This window comes from Carlito syrichta, unplaced genomic scaffold (assembly GCF_000164805.1).
Source record: "Carlito syrichta isolate Samal-C Ts95f unplaced genomic scaffold, Tarsius_syrichta-2.0.1 Scaffold309333, whole genome shotgun sequence".
In the NCBI taxonomy this organism is placed as follows: domain Eukaryota; kingdom Metazoa; phylum Chordata; class Mammalia; order Primates; family Tarsiidae; genus Carlito; species Carlito syrichta.
Window position 1 is genome coordinate 325,514 of NW_007253429.1, and position 19,643 is coordinate 345,156.

A 19,643-nucleotide genomic window follows, 5' to 3' on the forward strand; every position below is an offset into this window, starting at 1 on the left:
AATTTTCTTTTGCTGTTGCAACAAATTACCACAAAGCTACAAGTTAAAAACACCATTCATTTATTGGCACACAATTCTGTAGGTCAGAAGTCCAGCATGAAGCTCAGCATCTCACCAGGCTAACTCCAAGGTATCAGTGGGGCTGTAGTTCTCATATGGGGCTCCAGGTTCTCTTCCAAGCTCACAGGTTTTTGGTAGAATTTATTTCCTTTTCATGTTTCCATGTGGCCGCTTCCACCAAGGCCCCAGTCACAGGGGGTCAGACATTTTCCTGCTTCTGATTTCTCTGTCTTACCCCTGTGACTTACATCAGTCTATCTCTTTTGCTTTCCTCCTCTGTTTTTAAGAGCTATTAAGATTATATTGGGACCATCCAGATGACCTAGAATAATCTCCCTCAGTAATCTTAATTATATCTGCAAAATTTCTTTTTCCTTGTAACATATATTCACAGTGTAACACCAGCAGGAGAAGACTACAGAGCCACAGTTTTGCCTACCACAAGGGCCTGTTGTATACCAAGCATTATTCTCAGCATTTGGGAAACTTCAGTGGACAAGACAGGCAAAATGCCCTGCCTTCATGGAATTTATATTCTAACCAAGGGTAAAAAAACACTAAGACTTTCAGCCATGTGTTTGAGTCTTCATCGTTCAGATTTCCTTTGGCTGGATAATAATTGATTTCCTTTTTTTTTTTTTTCTAACCAGAGAAGCCCAGGCATTTGTGGAGAAGTACGAAGGAGCCTTGGGGAAGGGAAAAGGCAAGCGACTCTATGCCTACAGGATGATGATGGCTAAGGTGTGTGGTATGGAGGCAGCAAATCTGTGGGGAGGGCCCGCTCAGCTTTGGATGTGGGGGTCACCTCAGCTACCTGCCCAGCCTCACCATTTGTGTCCAGCTGTCCCCAGAGTCCTGAGCATGAGGGCCACCTGGCCATTCTGATGCATCCAAAAATGGAAACCAACTATATTCTGCCAGTTTCTCCATGCTTATCTGTGAAGGTTTTGGTATAATTGAGATTTGTTTCCTCTCCAGTGAATAAACTTGCAGAACTAATGATGTTAAAATCACTGGAGTCTCATTTTCCAAACCCCAAATCAGGATGCACTGATTTGGTGGAGACCAAGAATAGCTATGGCGTAATCGGGGTCACAAGGATGGTATACAGTGATGTCCCCATGTGGGTGGTGGGGCAACTCTGTTTTGTTGAATTATATCATAACCTGGGCTTCTGATTCAAGTTGAGGTAATGTTCTATGATTGAATATTTAATATGTATTTAATATGAGTCTTACTGAGGTATCCTTCCTGTTTATCCACTGATTTGAAAAATTACCATTCTCATTCACTTAATTTTTATATAAAGCCTGTTTCAGGGCTTTCATTCTGAATAACCATTTGATGTCATCGTTTCAACTCTTAATTCTGATATCTGATTCTTTTTACCTTTAAAAAAAAAAGTCTTGCCTTGTCTTGCTGAGGTTTCCATACGCATATGGAATAGTCCACTGAGATATTTATTGGAGTTTTTAAAAAAAATCCTTGATTTAATTTGGGACTTTTAAATCTCTACAAAATTTAGTCTTCATGTCTAATAATTATTCTACATAGCTTATACTCTAGTTGCTTTTGCAGGTGGGATCATTTTCCATTTGTTTAATACATAGTTATTGATGAAATGTAGGAAAACTACAGATTTGTGTGTTAATTTTATGCATATATCTGATCCATTTGGGAGCCATTTTGATAACTCATATTCTTTCCCAAATTTGATCTTTTCATTAAAATTTTCGTACGTATTAACAGAAAGGTACACATGGTAGCCCCATAATTTTTGCAATTACTTTATATATTTGTTGGATTTGAATCTTTTTTTATTCCTAATATTATTTTATCTTTTTCAGTTATACTTCCCTGATGACTATCTATGGGTCATGTTATTAATTTTATCTAGAAACTATTTACCACTTAACAACTGCAAAATCAGATTTTTTTTCCAACTGAGGAAAGTTCTCTTCAAATATATTTTTTTCTAGTTGTCTACTATAGCAAACAATGCTTCAACAAATACCTTTATATATTTATCTTAGATTAGTGTGTTTTTTATTACAACAGAACAGAATCCCCAAAATAAGATCGCTAGTTCAAAAGAGTGCATATTTTAAATTTTACTACACTTTTCTGGATTATTTTCCCCAATTTGTAGCATATTCATTTGAACAAAGTGTGAAAATGACTTATCTCCATTAACTAAGATTTTTTTTTTTTTGAGTCAGAGTCTCACTCTATCACTCAGGCTGGACTGCAGTGGCACAGACACCACAACCTCAACTTGCTAGGCTCAGGCAATCCTTCTGCCTCAGTCTTCCGAGTAGCTAGAACCACAGGCATGCACCACCACACCTGGCTAATTTTTTATTTATTGTAGAGACGAGGTCTTGCCATGTTGCTCAGGCTGGTCTTGAACCCCCGAGTTTTGGCAATCTTCTCACCCCCACTTCCCAAACTGCTGGGATTACAGGCATGAGCCACCACACCTGGCGGCTAAGAATGTCATTGGCTATTAAACTTTGTGCTGTCAGCTGGGCTCAGTGGCTCAGCCTGTAATCCCGCGCCTTTGGAGGTTGAGGTGAGTGGATTGCCTGAGTCCGCGGGTTCGAGACCTGCCTGGGCAGGCGAGACCTCATCTATACAATAAATCAAAAAATCAGCCAGGCATGGTAGCGCATGCCCGTAGTTCCAGCTACTTGGAAGGCTGAGGTGGAAGGATCGCTGGAGCCCAGCAGGTTGAGGCTGTGGTGGCCAGGAGCGGCCACTGCACTCCAGTCTAGGCAACTGGGTAAGACTGCAACTCAAAAAAAAAATAAAAATAAATAAAAATAAAATAAACTTTGTGCTAATCTAGTGGGTAGAAATAGGTTATTATTCCTCCTTTAATTTGCATTCACCATTTTTTCATTGTGGCAAGAACACTTGAGATTTACTTTCTTAGAAAATTAAGTGCACAATACAGTATTGTTAGGTATAGTCACAATGTTGTACAGATCTCTAGACAGATATATTTTTGGTAAATGATTCTGTTCAATCATGTTTTTGTTTAAATGGCTCTAGTTTCCTCCTTAGGAAAAGGATCACTGCTCACTCTCTGTTCTCTGTATTTACCTTATCTCGTTGGTTTTAACTCTTTGCTTTTTCTCTCTTGGCGATCTCAGATGTTTTGCAGGTTTATTCTCAATATTGTTGAATCAATTTCTTCTGTGTCAATTATAGTCCTTGTCTAATGTTGCTTTTCATTGAATTACTGAACTCTTAACTACCTCGTATTCTTTCCTTACCTCATCTATATTATTTTCAAAATCTCAAGTTGGTATTCTTTACATTAGAGTTCATACATTTTTATCCTTAAGAATGCTAAGGTCAGGCACAGTGGCTCAAGCCTGTAATCCCAGCACTTTGGGAGACCAAGGCGAGAGGACTGCCTGAGCCCACAGATTCAAGACCAACCTGGGCAACATAGTGAGACTTCATCTCTACAATAAATCAAAAACTAGCCAGGCATGGTAGTGCATGCCTGTAGTTCTGGCTACTTGGAAGGCTGAAGCAGAAGGATCGCCAGTGCCCAGCAGGTCAACACTGGGGTGACCATGAGCGTGCCACTGCACTCTAGCCTAGGTGATGGAGTGAGACTCCAACTCAAATAATAATAATAGTAATAATAATAATAATGCTAAACTGTTTTCTAGAATTTATTTATGTATCCTACAGGAAATGTTTTCCACAAATATCAAAGAATGGTGTCCCTTTTTCCTTGATCTACAGTGCTATTTCTCATTCCTCACTGATTGTTTTCATTTTAGTCACCCAGATCAAGATTTCATCCACAGAAAGAGCATGTAGCTTGCCTGCATCTTATTCTATCATGATTTGAAATCCTTTTCCTATATATAGCCAGAAAGCAAGACAACACAACAACTAATGACCCAGTCTCAGGGCCAGTAGCTGCCATCTCACATAGCCCTGAAGAGGTCTTGGGAGTCCTTGACCCACACCCCAACCCAGTTTTATGGCTGTCAACAAGAGAAGGACAAGAGATCTCTCAGGTCTCTCTCTGCCTCTGCTCCAGCTCCAGGGCATCACTTTCCATTCCAAAAGGGGTTGTCAGGTGGTTGCCAAGGAACCAGCTGGTAAGCTGTGCCTCCAGGAGCCTCACTTGGCAACATTCATTACCCCTGCTTGTCCTCAGCCTTGCAAGCCTATATTTTATATTGATTTTATCAGCACCCTGACAGGGGATCCATCTCTCAGGAAAGGACTCACATTAATAAAGTTTATGAAACTGATACATAAAACTAGATGCTGGATTATTAATTTACAAGGAGACATGACTGATGCAAGATGGAAAATATGAAGTCCACATCAGCAAGTGTCTTTTACTTTTGATAGTTGAGTTAGTTATATGGACAGCTAAACCATTGTCCTAATTTCTTTGAGTTGGAGTCTCACTCTGTCGCTCAGATTGGAATGCAGTGGCCGCTCCTGGCCACCGCAGCCTCAACCTGCTGGGCTCCGGCGATCCTTCCGCCTCAGCCATCCCAGTAGCTGGAGCTATAGGTGCACGCTACCATGCCCAGCTAATTTTTTGATTTATTGTAGAGATGAGGTCTCGCCAAGTTGCCCAGGCGGGTCTCGAACCGGCGGACTCAGGCAATCCGCTCACCTCAGCCTCCCAAAGCGCTGGGATTACAGGCTAAGCCACCAAGCCCGGCCTGTCCTAATTTCTATATGTTAATTTACAATGAAAGTCCCTGTCATAAACCAAACTACTCAAGCCTAGGTGATTTGCAAATGCTCTTTTATAGGCAGACCTGCATAGGAAGCCGAATATTATTTTTGAGCACAGACTCAGAACTCAGGAGGCTAATGGAACTGCACTGCCCAACATTTGACATCTGCCATCCCTCACATCTCTCCATGTCTTTGCCATTATTATCATCCTGTCTTTTTGCTCATAGGTCTCTCTTCTCTTTTGTATCTGTGACCATCTTCCTCTCTGACAGCTGACTTCTTTCTTTATATAGTAACCATTCAATCAGGATAAGGTCAAAACTATGTCTGGAAAACCAGTCTGGAAGCCCATCTAACTACTTCATATAAAACTCTTTAATCCTTTAGTGACTCTATAAGGGAAAATCTCACTTCTATCATGAACAAGTTCTTAGGAGAACAAGTTCTTTTAATAATAAAAGCTGATCTTAGGATCAGTTCCCTGTTACTTCTTGGCCTGCTATTTTCTACGAGTGTGTAATATTGCTATTACACTAAATGGATTTATTCCCAGGGTGTGAGGATTGTGGAGACAAGCCCTTTGGAGAGTTGACAAAACAACATGCAGCCATCAGATAGCTGACTACTCAGGTTTCCAGTTGAAACAAACTCTGGGTATTAGAACTGAGAACAGACCACGGGGTAAGGGACAACATACCTTTCTAATTCCTTCCAGAAAAGCAAAGCTGTTGTTTCCCCAGGAGAAGAATGGGCAGCCATGGGTTGAGATCTTTTTATCAGTTCCATCACCTTAGAGTTTAGCAACAATTCTTATCAGATATAGGCACCTTGCTGTCTGCCAAATGTGGGTATAAGAGTTGTGAGATTTCTTTGTTTTTCCCTTGAATTTTTGTTGTAAGATGAAGAAAGTTATATCGGAGGTTGCTGACCCAATTTGAGCTCCCAAACCACAAATTGTACACCAAATTTCTAAGGTTATCTATAAAACATGCAAACCTGAAATTTTATCAGTACTATAAGGTATTGCTGTGACCCCAGCTTCTCTTCACTCCATCCTGACTTTGGGAAAGTGAAGATTTGAACATTCACCCCTGGCAACCTGGGTTCAAAGACAGCAGGAGGTAGGGACTCCAACACAACATCCTCACCCATGATGAGTCAATGTCATGTTGGCATGTGGGCATCAATGTGCCCCTCCAACATGCCCCTTTGTCCTGCAAGTCAATGTGCTAATGAACTGAGAATTTTACCTATTTTGTTTCAGAAATGGGTCAAGTTTAAGAGAGATTTTGATAATTTCAAGACCCAATGTATTCCTTGGGAAATGAAGATCAAGGACATTGAAAGTAAGTATTTTGGTGTCACTGTTTTTTAGATGGTTTCCTAAAGAGTTTTCCAAGAACTTGGATTGTTTCCTTGACCTTTCGATTAAAGTATTTAATCAGTTCCGTTGTATTAGAAAAAATGGGTTTTGAACTAGTCAGATCAAGATTTAGATTCTGCTTCTTCACTTTCTGAAAGTGGGAGTTTAGGCAGGCTGGTTAACACCACAGAGCCTCAGGTTATTTAACTAGGAAAAAAAAACAGAGAGAGGATACTGCTCTGAAGACTGATATGAACACTGAATCCATCACACACATAACATGCTCAACAGTGTCAATTTCCTCCTTCTGCAACACTTAAATCCACTGTTTTTTCTTTCTCCAGGTCACTTTGGTTCTTCGGTGGCATCGTATTTTATCTTTCTCCGATGGATGTATGGCGTTAACCTTGTCCTTTTTGGCTTAATATTTGGTCTAGTCATAATTCCAGAGGTACGAAAAGAACTTTCTAAATCTTTGACTAGTGTTGAGAGTTATCATGACTACCATCTTCAATTATATTCACCAAAGACTCTTTGATTATTCATTTACAATTCTATATTCGGTTGCCCAGATAGTTCTATAAAAAGAGTGGGACCAAAATACTTTGTTTCTGAGTTAAGAGGTGAAGTTAACATTGTTTACCTTTCATTTTTACCTTAACATCAGTTGAAAATTAATATCTCAGTTAATTATTTTTTTCATTTACCCAGGAAAAAAAGAGAGATAAATGATATTATATCATTATTTATCACAAAACAGACCTCGAATTTGAATGTCACTCCTCACTACTCTCCCAGATATAATTCTATTATGGATGTAGGTAGATCCTTACTTACAGATGATCAGTTGAGAGGGGAAAAGAGGATAAGTGATTTTTTTTTTTTTTTTTTGAGTTGGAGTCTCGCTCTGTCGCCCAGGCTCCCGGCCACTGCAGCCTCAACCTGCTTGGCACCGGTGATCCTTCCACTTCATCCTTCCAAGTAGACAGAACTACAGGCATGCGCTACCACACCTAGCTAATTTTTTGACTTATTGTAGAGACGAGGTCTCTCCATGTTGCCCAGGCTGGTCTTGAACGTACGGGCTCAGATAGTCCTCTCACCTTGGCCTCCCAAAGTGCTGAGATTATAGGCTTGAACCACCGAGCCCGGCCAGGATAAGCGATTTTTTGCAGAGTCACACAATAAGTTTGTGGTGAGTTGAGGTCCCAGGTCCCGAGTATTGTCCTGGGGTCTTTTCCAAGGGAACCTGCAATTCACTAAGCACAGAGCACAGCAATTATTGGAGTCCTGGCTGAGATGCTTGGTGCTGACTCTGAGCACACAAGTGGACCTACTTCAACAGCTTTCAGGGTAACAATATGCCTATATTTAGTGTTTTCTTCCTCCCAAGTGTATTCATTGGTTCTTTGATGACTTATTGATTCCTATTTTATTATAAATGGTTCTAGGAGCTTATTGGAGTCAATTCTATCTGCAGTCACGTTTGACTTTTCTGCACATCCATTTTTCAGGATCTCAGGAAGCTTCCACATAATGTGAATTCAGTCAGATTAGTTGGAAGAGGTTAATGGTGCATTAAAATAGGCTTTGGTAGCAAAAGAAAAGTATTATATTCTTTATAAAATTGCAGAAATCTAGCCGAGTTCAGTGGCTCAGCCTGTAATCCCGTGCTTTGGGAGGCTGAGGTGAGTGGATTGCCTGAGCCCGCGGGTTCGAGACCCTCCTGGGCAACTTGATGAGACCTCATCTCTACAATAAATCAAAAAAATTAGCTGGGCAGGGTAGGGTGCGCCTGTAGTTCCAGCTACTTGGAAGGCTGAGGCGGAAGGATCGCCAGAGCCCAGCAGGTGGAGGCTGCGGTGGCCGGGAGCGGCCACTGCACTCCAGTCTGAGTGACAGTGTAAGACTCCAACTCAAAAAAAAAAAATATTGCTGCAATCTTTTCTACATTACCTAAACATGTACTTAAAAATATGTCATTAACTAGATTTTATACTCTTGCACATACACACCTGGAAATCAAGGGTTCTGAGTGCAGTTAGTCCTATATATATTCGTATGCCAATATCATGTTCTTCCCAGTATTTAGGGCTTTAAACCTAATGACAAGTGTTTACAAACACTCTTGCACCAAGTGTCTCCCCAAGGGAAAAATATTGTCAGAAGCTAACAGGAAGTTTCACTTTTTCCCTATAGTCAGGCAAGTGTGAGTTTTCCTTAGTAGTTACTGGGGAAATTTGCCTTCACAGAGTTCTTGGCTTTCTTCTTGGGAGTTTTTTAGTTCCAATTATTTCTTTATTTCCATGAGAAGAGAGCACATTTAAATGCTGTAGGCCTATAAGACACCTCTGGAATTTTGCTATACAGTAGTCTGGAAAGGCAGTCTTTGGGGAAGTTGAATAATTTTAAGGACACTGAGGTTTTCTTAAAATAAACATTATATTCTATATAATTTATATAAATAATTTATAAATTTTGGGGGGGGGGACATTTAGCTGAAACAATGAAAACTTAGTGGTTTGTGCATTCCAGTGAAGCAGACAAGGTCTGAATCATCCATACCAAAGCACCTTGATTTGACTGGCAGGTGATTGGGAAAGCCATATTGGAATGGAGTGAGGGGGAGAGGAGTGGGTGGTACAGGGGAGAAGACAGAGAGAGAGAGAAAGAGAGAGAGAGAATGAATGAGAGAAAGAATAGAGAGAATGAGAGAGGGAACTGGAAAGAGGAGCCCTGGGTTAGGGGGAAGGAGACTAGTGGAGACATGGAGACGCAAAGACCAGTTAGAAGTCTGTTGCAGTAGCTCAGTCCTAGATCCTGGTAATATCAATGGGAATGGATTAAAAGAGAAGAATGGGGATAAAGTAGAATGGACAAGACTTGATAATAGCAATTGAGTGTGTGAGGCATCAAAGATACCATCTTAGTTAGGAAGATGGAAAGTTTGCCACATGAGAATCAGACAGTCCAAATTCACTGCATATCTGAAGGAGGTGTCCTTTGGGTCAAAGACATGAAGAATTTCGGGGCCCAAGAATTTTCAACACAAGCCAGTGATCAGATATTCCCATGACTCATGGATGTTTTAAGGCCAATCCAGGGATAAGAATAGTAGAAGTGCTCAAAAACAATCTTACAAAACTCCTCATATCCATCTTTCTTTTGCCACAAAACCTTGATACTATATTAATGGAATTAAACAGTTGTGGATGCAAGAATGAGTAGTCCTGTTCAGCTTTAATGACAACTGCCTGAAGAACCCAGGATATCTACATGATAACTGGGGACCCTCAGTTATGCTGTGGGAGTCGACTGGCAAGACCTTACTGGATGACAAGTTCATGTACTTCTTTTCCAGTACTGGCTACATGTGAATAGAGCGATAGATGATTGATACAGCTCCCCAGGTGATCCCCTGGGAAGTTTTAAAACATACCAGATCCTAGGCCCACCCTCAATCAAATGCATTTGAATCCCAGCCAAGGTGTGGTCTTGTCATCTCTATTTTAAAAGCTTCCTTCTAAGATAACGTCCAATGATTCCAGTCTCCTGGTATTCATGCTTTTGTATAACCACCTTCCTTTGAGTATAGACTAGATCTAGTGACATGTCTTTAACAAATAGAATATAATTAAAGTGATGGACTGTCACTTACATGGCTAGGTTATAAAAGATTGCGACTTCCATCTTGCTGACCGAATTCTCTCATGATTCCCCGCTTGGCTTGCATATTTTAATGAAGCAGCTTGACAGCTTGGAGAGGTCCACCTGGCAAAGACCTGAGTGTGACCTTTGGATAACAGTCATCAAGGAACTAAAACCCTCAGTTCTTTGTGAAAGATTCTGAAGCAAAAGACTCAGCTAAGCCAGACCAAGATCGTTGGCTATAGAAACTATGAGATAATAAATGTGTGTTGTTTAAAGCTTCTAAATTTTAGAGAAATTTACTATACAGCAATAGATGACTGATACAGCTCCCCAAATGATTCTAATAAGTAGCCAGTGTTGAAAATTGCTGAGGTACAGTACAAGATATTTTTAATATACCTTGTTCTAGATTTATACAGGCAGCATTCAGACTGTAAACCTCATATGATACTTCCTCTAAAAATAATGACTAAATTATTTCAAACATATGAAAAGATATAATGAATGAGCCTATTTGCCCACTAGCAAGCTTAAAAATAAAAAAATATATACTTAAGTTCTCTAATCAGGTGTCCCCAATTGTATTACCTATATAACCCTCACAGGTAATCACTATCCTGAATTTTCATTCCAACTTACATTTTAAAATTTATTGACAAAGTTGAATACTGTAGTTTCTTGTTTTCTAAAATCACTAACATCACATTTTGCAATACAATGTAAGTTTTTTCTCCTCATTTACACCAAAAGCTTGTCTTTCTTATTTATTTTATTCACGAAACAACTTTCAGTTTTGCTAATTCTCTTGGATATGTGCTTTTTAAAATTCATAATTTGGGGGCCTCAGCCTTCCAAGTAGGCTTTGTTTTCTATATTACTAATTTCTACTCTGATATCTATCATTTATTTCCTTCTAATTTCTTTGGGTTTTTATTAGTTATTATTGCTGTATAACAAATTACATCCAAAATTTTTTGCTGAAAACAATAAAAATTTATAATGTCATTTTCTATGGGCTAGGAATCCAGAAATGGTTCGGTCATCTCCAGGCTGAACCTGGGAAGATCTGCTTCCAATCTCACCACAGGGCTGTTGGCAGATCTCGGAAGATACTTTTCAGGCTCACTCACATGGTCTTTGGCAAATCTTAGAGGATCTGCTTCCACCTTACTTACGTGGTTGTTCCCAGGACTCAGGTTCTTGGTGGCTATTACTCATAGCCATCAGTTTCTTGCTATGCTACATGAGCCTTTCCACAAACCTGCTCACAAAATGGTGGCATTCTTCTCCCAAAAGGAGAGAATCCACGACAGAAATAGAGCAAGATAAGTCACAATCTTTTTATAACCTAATCTCAGAAATGACATTCCAGCTGGTCTTACTGGCTCAGCCTGCAATCCCAGCATTTTTGGAGGCAGAGGTGAGTGAGTAGATTGCTTGAGTCCGCAGGTTCGAGAACAGCCCAGGCAACTTGGTGAGACCTCGTGTCTACAATAAATCAAAAATAAGCCAGGCATGGTAACATGCACCTGTAGTTCCAGCTACTTGGAAGGCTGAGGTGAAAGGATCGCCAGAGCCCAGCAGGTCAACATTGGGGTGGCCATGAGTGTGCCACTGCACTCCAGCCTGGGCGACAGAATGAGATTCCAACTCAAAAAAAAAAAAAAAATGCAATGACTTTCCATCACGTCTACCATATTTTATTCCGTAGAAGTGAGGCACAAAATCAAACCCATGCTCAGTAGGAGGGTATTATTGTAAACAATAATAAATACTGGGAGGCAGGGATCATTGTGAGCCCCCTTATAGGCTGCCTACTAAATTCAACCCTCTGCCCCCAATGATTCATATCTCTTCCCCATGCAAAATACACTTGCTCCTCCTGAAGGTCCCTAAAAGTCTCACCTGGCACAACCTCAGTCCAAATTCTAGACCCTCATTCTTTAAATCAATAGTTCAGGTGCAGATGAGGCCCCAAGGGGGTAGCTCCTTAAGTACAGCTCCTCTTTGAGACTAAAGTCTCTCACCAGTGAGACTACAGAGACATATTATCTGCACCCAACACAAGCATACAGTGGTGGGACAGGCATAAAATAAATGCTACAGCCGGGCGTGGTGGCTCAAGGCTGTAATCCCAGCACTTTGGGAAGTTGAGGCGAGAGGATTGCCTGAGCTCAGGGGTTTGAGATCAGCCTGAGCAACTTAGTGAGACCTCGTCTCTACAATAAATAAAATAAATAAATAAACCAGTCATGGTAGCATGCACCTGTATTTCCAGCTACTTGGAAGGCTGAGGCAGAAGGATTACCTGAGCCCATCAGGTCAAGGCTGTGGTGGCCGTGACCATGCCACTAGACTCCTGCCTGGGCCACAGAGTGAGAATGACTCAAAAAAAAAAAGATAAATGCTACAGATATTTCTATTCAAACAGGAGAAAAATGGGAGGCACAAGGTAGTTAGTGGCCTGCAGTAAGTGTAGAACACAGTACCCGTATACAAATTTCCCTCTCAGTACCACTTTAGCTGCATTCCATAAACTTTGGTATACATTGACATTGTTTATTTTGAAATATTTTATAATTTCTTTATAAGCCACAAGTTACTTATAAATGGATTTTCAAAATTTTCATATAGAGGAAGATTGGTGGTGTTTTGCTCTCAGTTTTTAGCATAATTTTATAGTGATCACAGAGTATATTTTGTATGAAACATAATTTTTCATTGCTTGAAAATTGCTTTATTAACCTAGAACATGGTTGCTTTTTCTAAATAGTTCCAATTTTTGCATGGTTCAAATATATTACTTGTATTGTACAAGTCATCTATAGTCTTACTACTTTTATATTAGCATGAACTATCAATTACTGAGTGAGATAAATTAAATCTTCTGCTATTATCTTTTTCTCCCTGTAATTATTATTTTCTGTTTTAAATATGTTGATGCAATGTTACTGGACACGCACAAATTTAAGATTGTTATGTGGCAAATTCTTTTTTTGTTGTTTGTTTGTTTTTGAGAAGGTAGGATGTATTGAGAGGACAAAAAAGCTCCCAGAGTGGGAAGGGACCGGAAAGGGTTGTCCTACTGGCAAATTCTATTGATTTACTTTCAAGTGTTAAATCATATTGCATTCCTGGAATAAACCCAACTACATCACTATGTATTATCTTTCTTATATATTGCCAGATTTTGATTGTGAATTGCCTAGAATCTTTGCATCTATATTTGAGAGATTGGACTATAAATATTCTTTCTTTTTTTTTCTTGAATTGGAGTCTCACTCTGTCACCCAGGCTGGAATGCAGTGGCATACTCACGGTCACTCCAGCATCTACGACCTGCTGCACTCTGGTGATCCTTCCGTCTCAACCTTCCAAGTAGCCAGAACTACAGAAATGCGCTACCACACCTGGCTAATTTTTTATTTATTGTAGAGACAAAGTCTCGCCAAGTTGCCCGGGCTGGTTTCGAACACACAGGCTCAGGCAACCCACTTGCCTCGGCCTCCCAAAGTGCTGAGATTACAGGTAGAGCCACTGAGCCCAGCTATAAATATCCTTTCTTATAATGTTCTTATCATGTTTTGGGTTCAAAATTAGTCCTCATAAATATTTGAGAGTATTTCTTTTTTCTATTCTCTTGAAGAATTTGCATAGATTTTCCTGTGATATGCTTAGGTGAAACTTTTAAAAAATTTCTTTCTTGTAATTGAAAGATACAAATTGCATATATTTACATTATACAGAATGCTGTTTTGAAATAAGTATACATTGTGCAATAGCAAAATCAAACTAATTAACATATGCATTACCTCCTATATCTGTATTTATTATTTATTTGTGGTGAGGACACTTAAAATCCAGTCCCAACCGGGCTCGGTGGCTCAACCTATAATCCCACGCCTTTGGGAGGCTGAGGTGAGTGGATTGCCTGAGCCCGCAGGTTCGAGACCCGCCTGGGCAGCGAGACTTCATCTCTACAATAAATCAAAAAATCAGCCGGGCGTGGTAGCGCATGCCTGTAATTCCGGCTACTCGGAAGGCTGAGGCGGAAGGATCGCCGGAGCCCAGCAGGCGAGGCTGCGGTGGCCGGGAGTGGCCGCTGCACTCCAGTCTGGGCGACCGAATGAGACTCCAACTCAAAAAAAAAAAAAAATCCAGTCCCACCAGGCACAGTGGCTCATACCTATAATCCCAGCATTTTGGGAGGCCAAGGTAAGAGGATTGCCTGAGCCCACGGGTTCAAGACCAGCCCAGGCAACTTGACGAGACCTCATCTCTACAATAAATCAAAAGCCGGGTGTGGTGGCACGCACCTGTAGTTCCAGCTACTTGGAAGGCTGAGGCAAAAGAATCACCTGAGTCCAGCAGGCTGAGGCTGTGGTGACTGGGAGTGTGCCCCTATACTACAGCATAGATGACACAGTGAAACTCCAACTCAAAAAAATTAAATTAAATTAAATTAAAAATCCACTCCCATAGCAATTTTCTAGTGTATAGCACATTATCATTAACTATAGTCACCATGTTGTACAATGGATCTCTTTACTTTATCCCTCCTGTCTAACTGAAATTTTATATTCTTTGAACATCTCCCAATCTTCATAATCCCCCAGGTGAAACTTCTGCTGTCATTGTTTGGTTGTTTTTCGTATATGCAGTAGGTAAAATTCTAAGAATGACCCTAAAAGACCCTCCCCTTTGAGTGTGGATGAAACCAGGGAATATGATGAAATATCACTTTGAGATTATTTGTGTGGGCCAAATTTAATCTCAAGTCTTTTAAAAGCCAAGAGTTTTATCTGACTAGCTGCAGAAAAAAAGTCGCCGATATTCACAACATGGGAAGGATTTAACACACCATTGCTGGCTCAAAGATGGAGGACCATGTGATGGGGAATGTGGAAGGTCTCAAGAGGCTGAGTGTGGCCACCAGCTGACACTCAGCAAGGAAACACTCTTACAACCAAAAGGAAATGAATTCTGCCATCTCCATCTTTTTCTCTGTGTGCTTAAGTCTGGATTTTTTAAACCCTGTATTAAAATTCAGCCATTCTCAAACCACCATTCCTGGCTTGACTTTCTGTTTCTTAAGCCAGTGGATACACAGTAGTTAATTTTCTTTTCATTACAATCACCTGTACCTATATATTTTATATATACTATTTTATGCATAGCATACTTCCCCATACGAATAAAATTTTTTACTTGGAATTTTTTACTTGGAATTTTACAAAGTAAAATTAGAAGATTTATGTGAGGAACACTATAAAGAATTACTGGACAACAATAAGAGAGTACATGGAAGAACAGAAAAACGTAATGTTATTTTAAAAGTCAATCCTTCCTAAATCAGCATATAATTTTTTTTTTTTTTAGTTGGAGTCTCACTCCATCACTCAGGCTGGAGTGCAGTGGCACACTCATGGCCACCCCAGCGTTGACCTGCTGGGCTCCGGTGATCCTTCCACCTCAGCCTTCCAAGTAGCCAGAACTACAGGTACACGTTACCACGCCCAGCTAATTTTTGATTTATTGTAGAGATGAAGTCTCACCAAGCTGCCTGGGCTGGTCTCAAACCCGCGGGCTCAGGCAATCCACTCGCCTTGGCCTCCCAAAGTGCTGGCATTACAGACTGAGCCACTAAGCCTGGTCCAATATATAAATTTAATCCAATTCTGATTTTTATTTTATAATTAAGGAAGTGAATAAGGGTATTAATAACAGAATTATGTACATGTGCAGAATTAGAAGTACTCTAATGTCCAACAATAGGAGAGTTGTTAAGTAAGTTTATTGCATGCATATGTAATTAGATATTTTGAAGTCATTTTATTTAGGGAAATACCTTAGGATGTAGGGAGTAGGTCATAAAATAATATTCAGTTAAATAACTATACTAAAATATATATAAAACTTAGAAATAACAAAGAAAATATATGAATATTTAGTAGTCATTATCTTTGAATTGTGGAGGCAATCAGCGAATTTTTTTTTTTTTTTGAGTCAGAGTCTCACTCTGTCTCCCAGGCTGGAGTGCAGTGACAGGCTCTCAGCCACCACAGCCTCGACCTGCTGGTCTCTGGCGATCCTTTTACCTCAGCCTTCCAAGTAGCAGGGACTAAAGGCACACACCACAAAGCCCAACTGATTTTTTGATTTATTGTAGTGACAAGGTCTCACCAAGTTTCCCAGGGTGGTCTTAAACCCCTAGGCTCAGGCTATTCTCCCACCTCAGTCTCCCAAGCAGCTGGGACTACAAGCACATGCCACCATGCCCAGCTGTTTTATTTATTTATTTATTTATTTATTTATTTTAGAGACAAAATTTCACAATGTTGCCCAGGCTGTTCTCGAATTCCTGGGCTCAAGCAGTCCTACCGCCTCAGCCTCCCAAAGTGCTGGGATTATAGGCATGCTTGGCCGGTAGGTGATATTTTAAAGACCCTTCTGCACTTTTTCATATTTTCTATAATGAGCATGTGTTACTTTTAAAGTCAGGAAAGTGATAAGGTTTATCTAAAGTAGAAAATTGGCCAGAGTGCAGTGGCTCACACCTGTAATTCCAGCACTTTGGGAGACTTTGGGAAGAGGATTGCCTGTGCCCAAGGGTTCAAGACAGCCTGTACAACTTGGGGAGACTTTGTCTCTACAACAAATCAAAAAATTAGCTGGGCACGATGGCACATGACTGTGGTTCCAGCTACTTGGAAGGCTGAGGCAGAAGGATCTCCTGAGCCCAGCAGGTCGAGGTTGCAGTGACCGTGAGCATGCCACTGCACTCCAGCCCGGGTGACAGAGTGAGACTCCAGCTCAAAAAAATAAAAATAAAGTAGAAAATTGGTATGTCTTGCTCTGAAAAGGAAAGTATTTAACCCAGTATATGAATGTCTCTGTGTGTGTACATTTGCCACTCATACTGTGCCATTGTGTCCCTACCCAAGGTTCTGATGGGCATGCCCTATGGAAGTATTCCCAGAAAGACAGTGCCTCGGGCTGAGGAAGAAAAAGCCATGGACTTTTCTGTCCTCTGGGATTTTGAGGTACTATTGCTGACATGCAAATGCACTTTCATTCTGTGATTATAAGATCTAGAGGTTTCATGGATAAGTGTGAAATCAACTGGGGTTCCAGCATTAGGCAAAACACTTCTCTCCATCCCTCTGACTTCTATTTTGAATAATGCCCTCACCTCACCAAGACTATCATCAGATCTTCTGACTCTCCTCCCTGCCTTGTCTTGGCTCTTAGAATCCCCATTCCCTCTGCTGCCAGAATGAGCTTTCTAAAATGCAGATCTGACGCTGTCACTCTCCTATCTTGGATATTCATGGATTTCCATTCCCAATGGAATAAAAACCAGTGTTGTTGTTTTTTTAAGTTGGCGTCTCACTCTGTCACCCAGCCTAGAGTGCAGTGGCACCCTCCCAGCCACTGCAACCTCCACCTGCTGGGCTCCAGCGATCCTCCCACCTCAGCCTTCCAAATAGCCGGAACTACAGGTGTGCACTACCATGCCTGGCTATTTTTTAATTTATTTATTGTAGAGACGAGGTCTTGCCAAGTTGCCCGTGTGGGTCTCGAACCCATGGGCTCAGGCAATCCACTCGCCTCAGCCTCCCAAAGTGCTGGGATGACAGGCTGAGTCACCGAGCCTGGCAAGTCAGTGTTCTTAATTGGGTTTACAAAAGGATTGTTAGTGACCTGTCTGCTCCCGACCTCTTCCAGTTCCATGTCCATCGAATACCTCACACTTCAGTGCCTCAATGTCACCAAGCTTTGGGTAAGTTCCTGCATGATCAGTCACAGTCAGTGCCTCCCTTAGACCCGGGTAAGAACTCTGAGAAAGAGATCCATGGTAGAAAGAGAGTGTCTGATGACCGTCTGATGATCCTTTCCCTGGAACACCTTCCCTGCTCTGTGACCCCCCACACCACCATGCCCCTGGGGGTCAGTCTGCAGCTCTGAAGGCTTGCTGAACCTGGAGGCATGGATGTGGTGGCCCCACAGCAGGTCATTGCTGCTGTTATCCCTCACTCTCAAAGTCAGGCTGGACTTTATTTTACCCAAGGACCCCTGCTGAAACACTCTATCTACAAAAAACAAACTAAAGCCAGGCTCGGTAGTCCATGCCTATAATCCCAGCACTTTGGGAGGCCAAGATAGGAGGATTGCTTGAACCTAGGGATTTGAGACCAGGGCAACAAAGTGAGGCTTTGCCTCTATAAATATATATATTTTTAAAAATTAGCTGAGTGTAGTGGCTTGTGCCTGTAGTCCCAGCTACTCAGGAGGCTGAGGTGGGAGGATCACCTGAGGTTAAGGCTGTGTTGAATCATGATTGTGCCATGGCATTCCAGCCTGTGTGACGGTGTGAGACCCTGACTCAAAAAAAGCCCCCAAAACTGAATTTATTCAACAATAATCCCTTGCTTTGTATTCACAAACACATGTTAAACGTGCTGAAAATCTAAGTTAATATTACTCCTAAATAATTATACCTAAAAACTATACTAATTATACTTAAAGCAAATTACACCTAAAAGTCAAAAATAAAACAAAACAAAATTTGAGGTTCTGAGTAAACAGTGAGCCTTATTGTGTATAATTTTCTTCAGAAGTTTTGAAGTATTGAGAGAGCTCACAGACTCCCATCCACTTCTGGAGTGTCAAATGAAGACCCTGGAGAAAAAGGGAAATAATTTGGAGCTATGTGTGTATGTTCACACGCGCACACACACACACCTTATTCTTAATTTTATCCTGAGTGTTGACAACACTCTCCTCTCCATCCCACATCTCCATGCACTCTGTGAAATGGGGAAATTAAGGGAATGAGGAAAGGAAATGGGGGAAGACATTGAGGGTTCCTAGAGCACCGGGAACATGAAGGGAAAAACAAGAACACCCAGAACTCTTCCTTCTCCCCCCTTAGACCTGAGTTAGAAATCTGAGAAAGAGATCCATGGTAGAAAGGAAGTGTCTGATGACCGTCTGCTCTGCACTTACCAACCCAGAGCGTTTGGATTTGCTGTCCCACAGGGCTACATCAAGTACTCCGCACTCTTCTATGGTTACTACAACAACCAGAGGACCATCGGGTGGCTGAGGTACAGGCTGCCCATGGCTTACTTTATGGTAGGCGTCAGTGTGTTCGGCTACAGCCTGATGATTGTCATTAGATCGTAAGTATGGCTGTCTCATTTACAGACTTTGACTTTTCTTCACCAAAACACTTCACTCCTTTGGCCACTCTGTGCCTACTTATCTTCTGGTGGGGCCTTTAGAAATAAGACAAGAAAATAAATATACAATGCAAATGCAGATTGTAATATGTGGTATAAAGACATAAACCAGGTGATATGGAATGTTCTGGGAAATGGGATAGAAACTCCTTTAGATGAAACAGAGAATTACCAGCCTGCTGAAAGTCTGGGGAGCAGCATTTTAGACAGAGGAGAGCATGTGCAAAGTCCCTGAAGGAGCAAATATCCTAGTGTGTTCCCCAGACTATCTAAAGGCCAGTATGGCTTGAAGGTAAGGTACTGGTCAGGTAAGAATAGAGGTTTGTAAGGCCTGTTTCTGCATTTCTCCAGAGCTCAGCTTCCTCAGAAAAACTCTTCTGCTCTTCCATAACTCTTGCTTGTGTATTAGAGCCAAGCCTGGCACCTATAAAGAGAAAAATAAATGTATACTAAGTAAATGTATGAGGCTGTGATTAACCTTGGTGACTTCTCTGCCCCAATTCTACTTGTCTCTGTGGTCAGAAGTGACCTTTTAATGTATTTGTGCCTCTTAATGCATATTCTCTGATGAAAAATTTGGCCCAGCCCATGAATTG

The 19,643-nt window shown here is 41.0% G+C and overlaps 1 protein-coding gene across 1 annotated transcript in view; it reads left to right on the plus strand.

The window, feature by feature from the left end:
- The window catches only part of TMC2 (transmembrane channel like 2), a 134,996-nt gene that overhangs the window by 42,607 nt on the left and 72,746 nt on the right, over nucleotides 1-19,643 (plus strand). Inside the window, exons 5-9 of the mRNA XM_021717146.1 lie at nucleotides 711-801; nucleotides 6,053-6,134; nucleotides 6,496-6,602; nucleotides 16,747-16,845; nucleotides 18,845-18,987. Of these exons, the coding sequence (XP_021572821.1) occupies nucleotides 711-801; nucleotides 6,053-6,134; nucleotides 6,496-6,602; nucleotides 16,747-16,845; nucleotides 18,845-18,987 (522 nt within the window). The remainder of the gene's footprint in view (nucleotides 1-710; nucleotides 802-6,052; nucleotides 6,135-6,495; nucleotides 6,603-16,746; nucleotides 16,846-18,844; nucleotides 18,988-19,643) is intronic.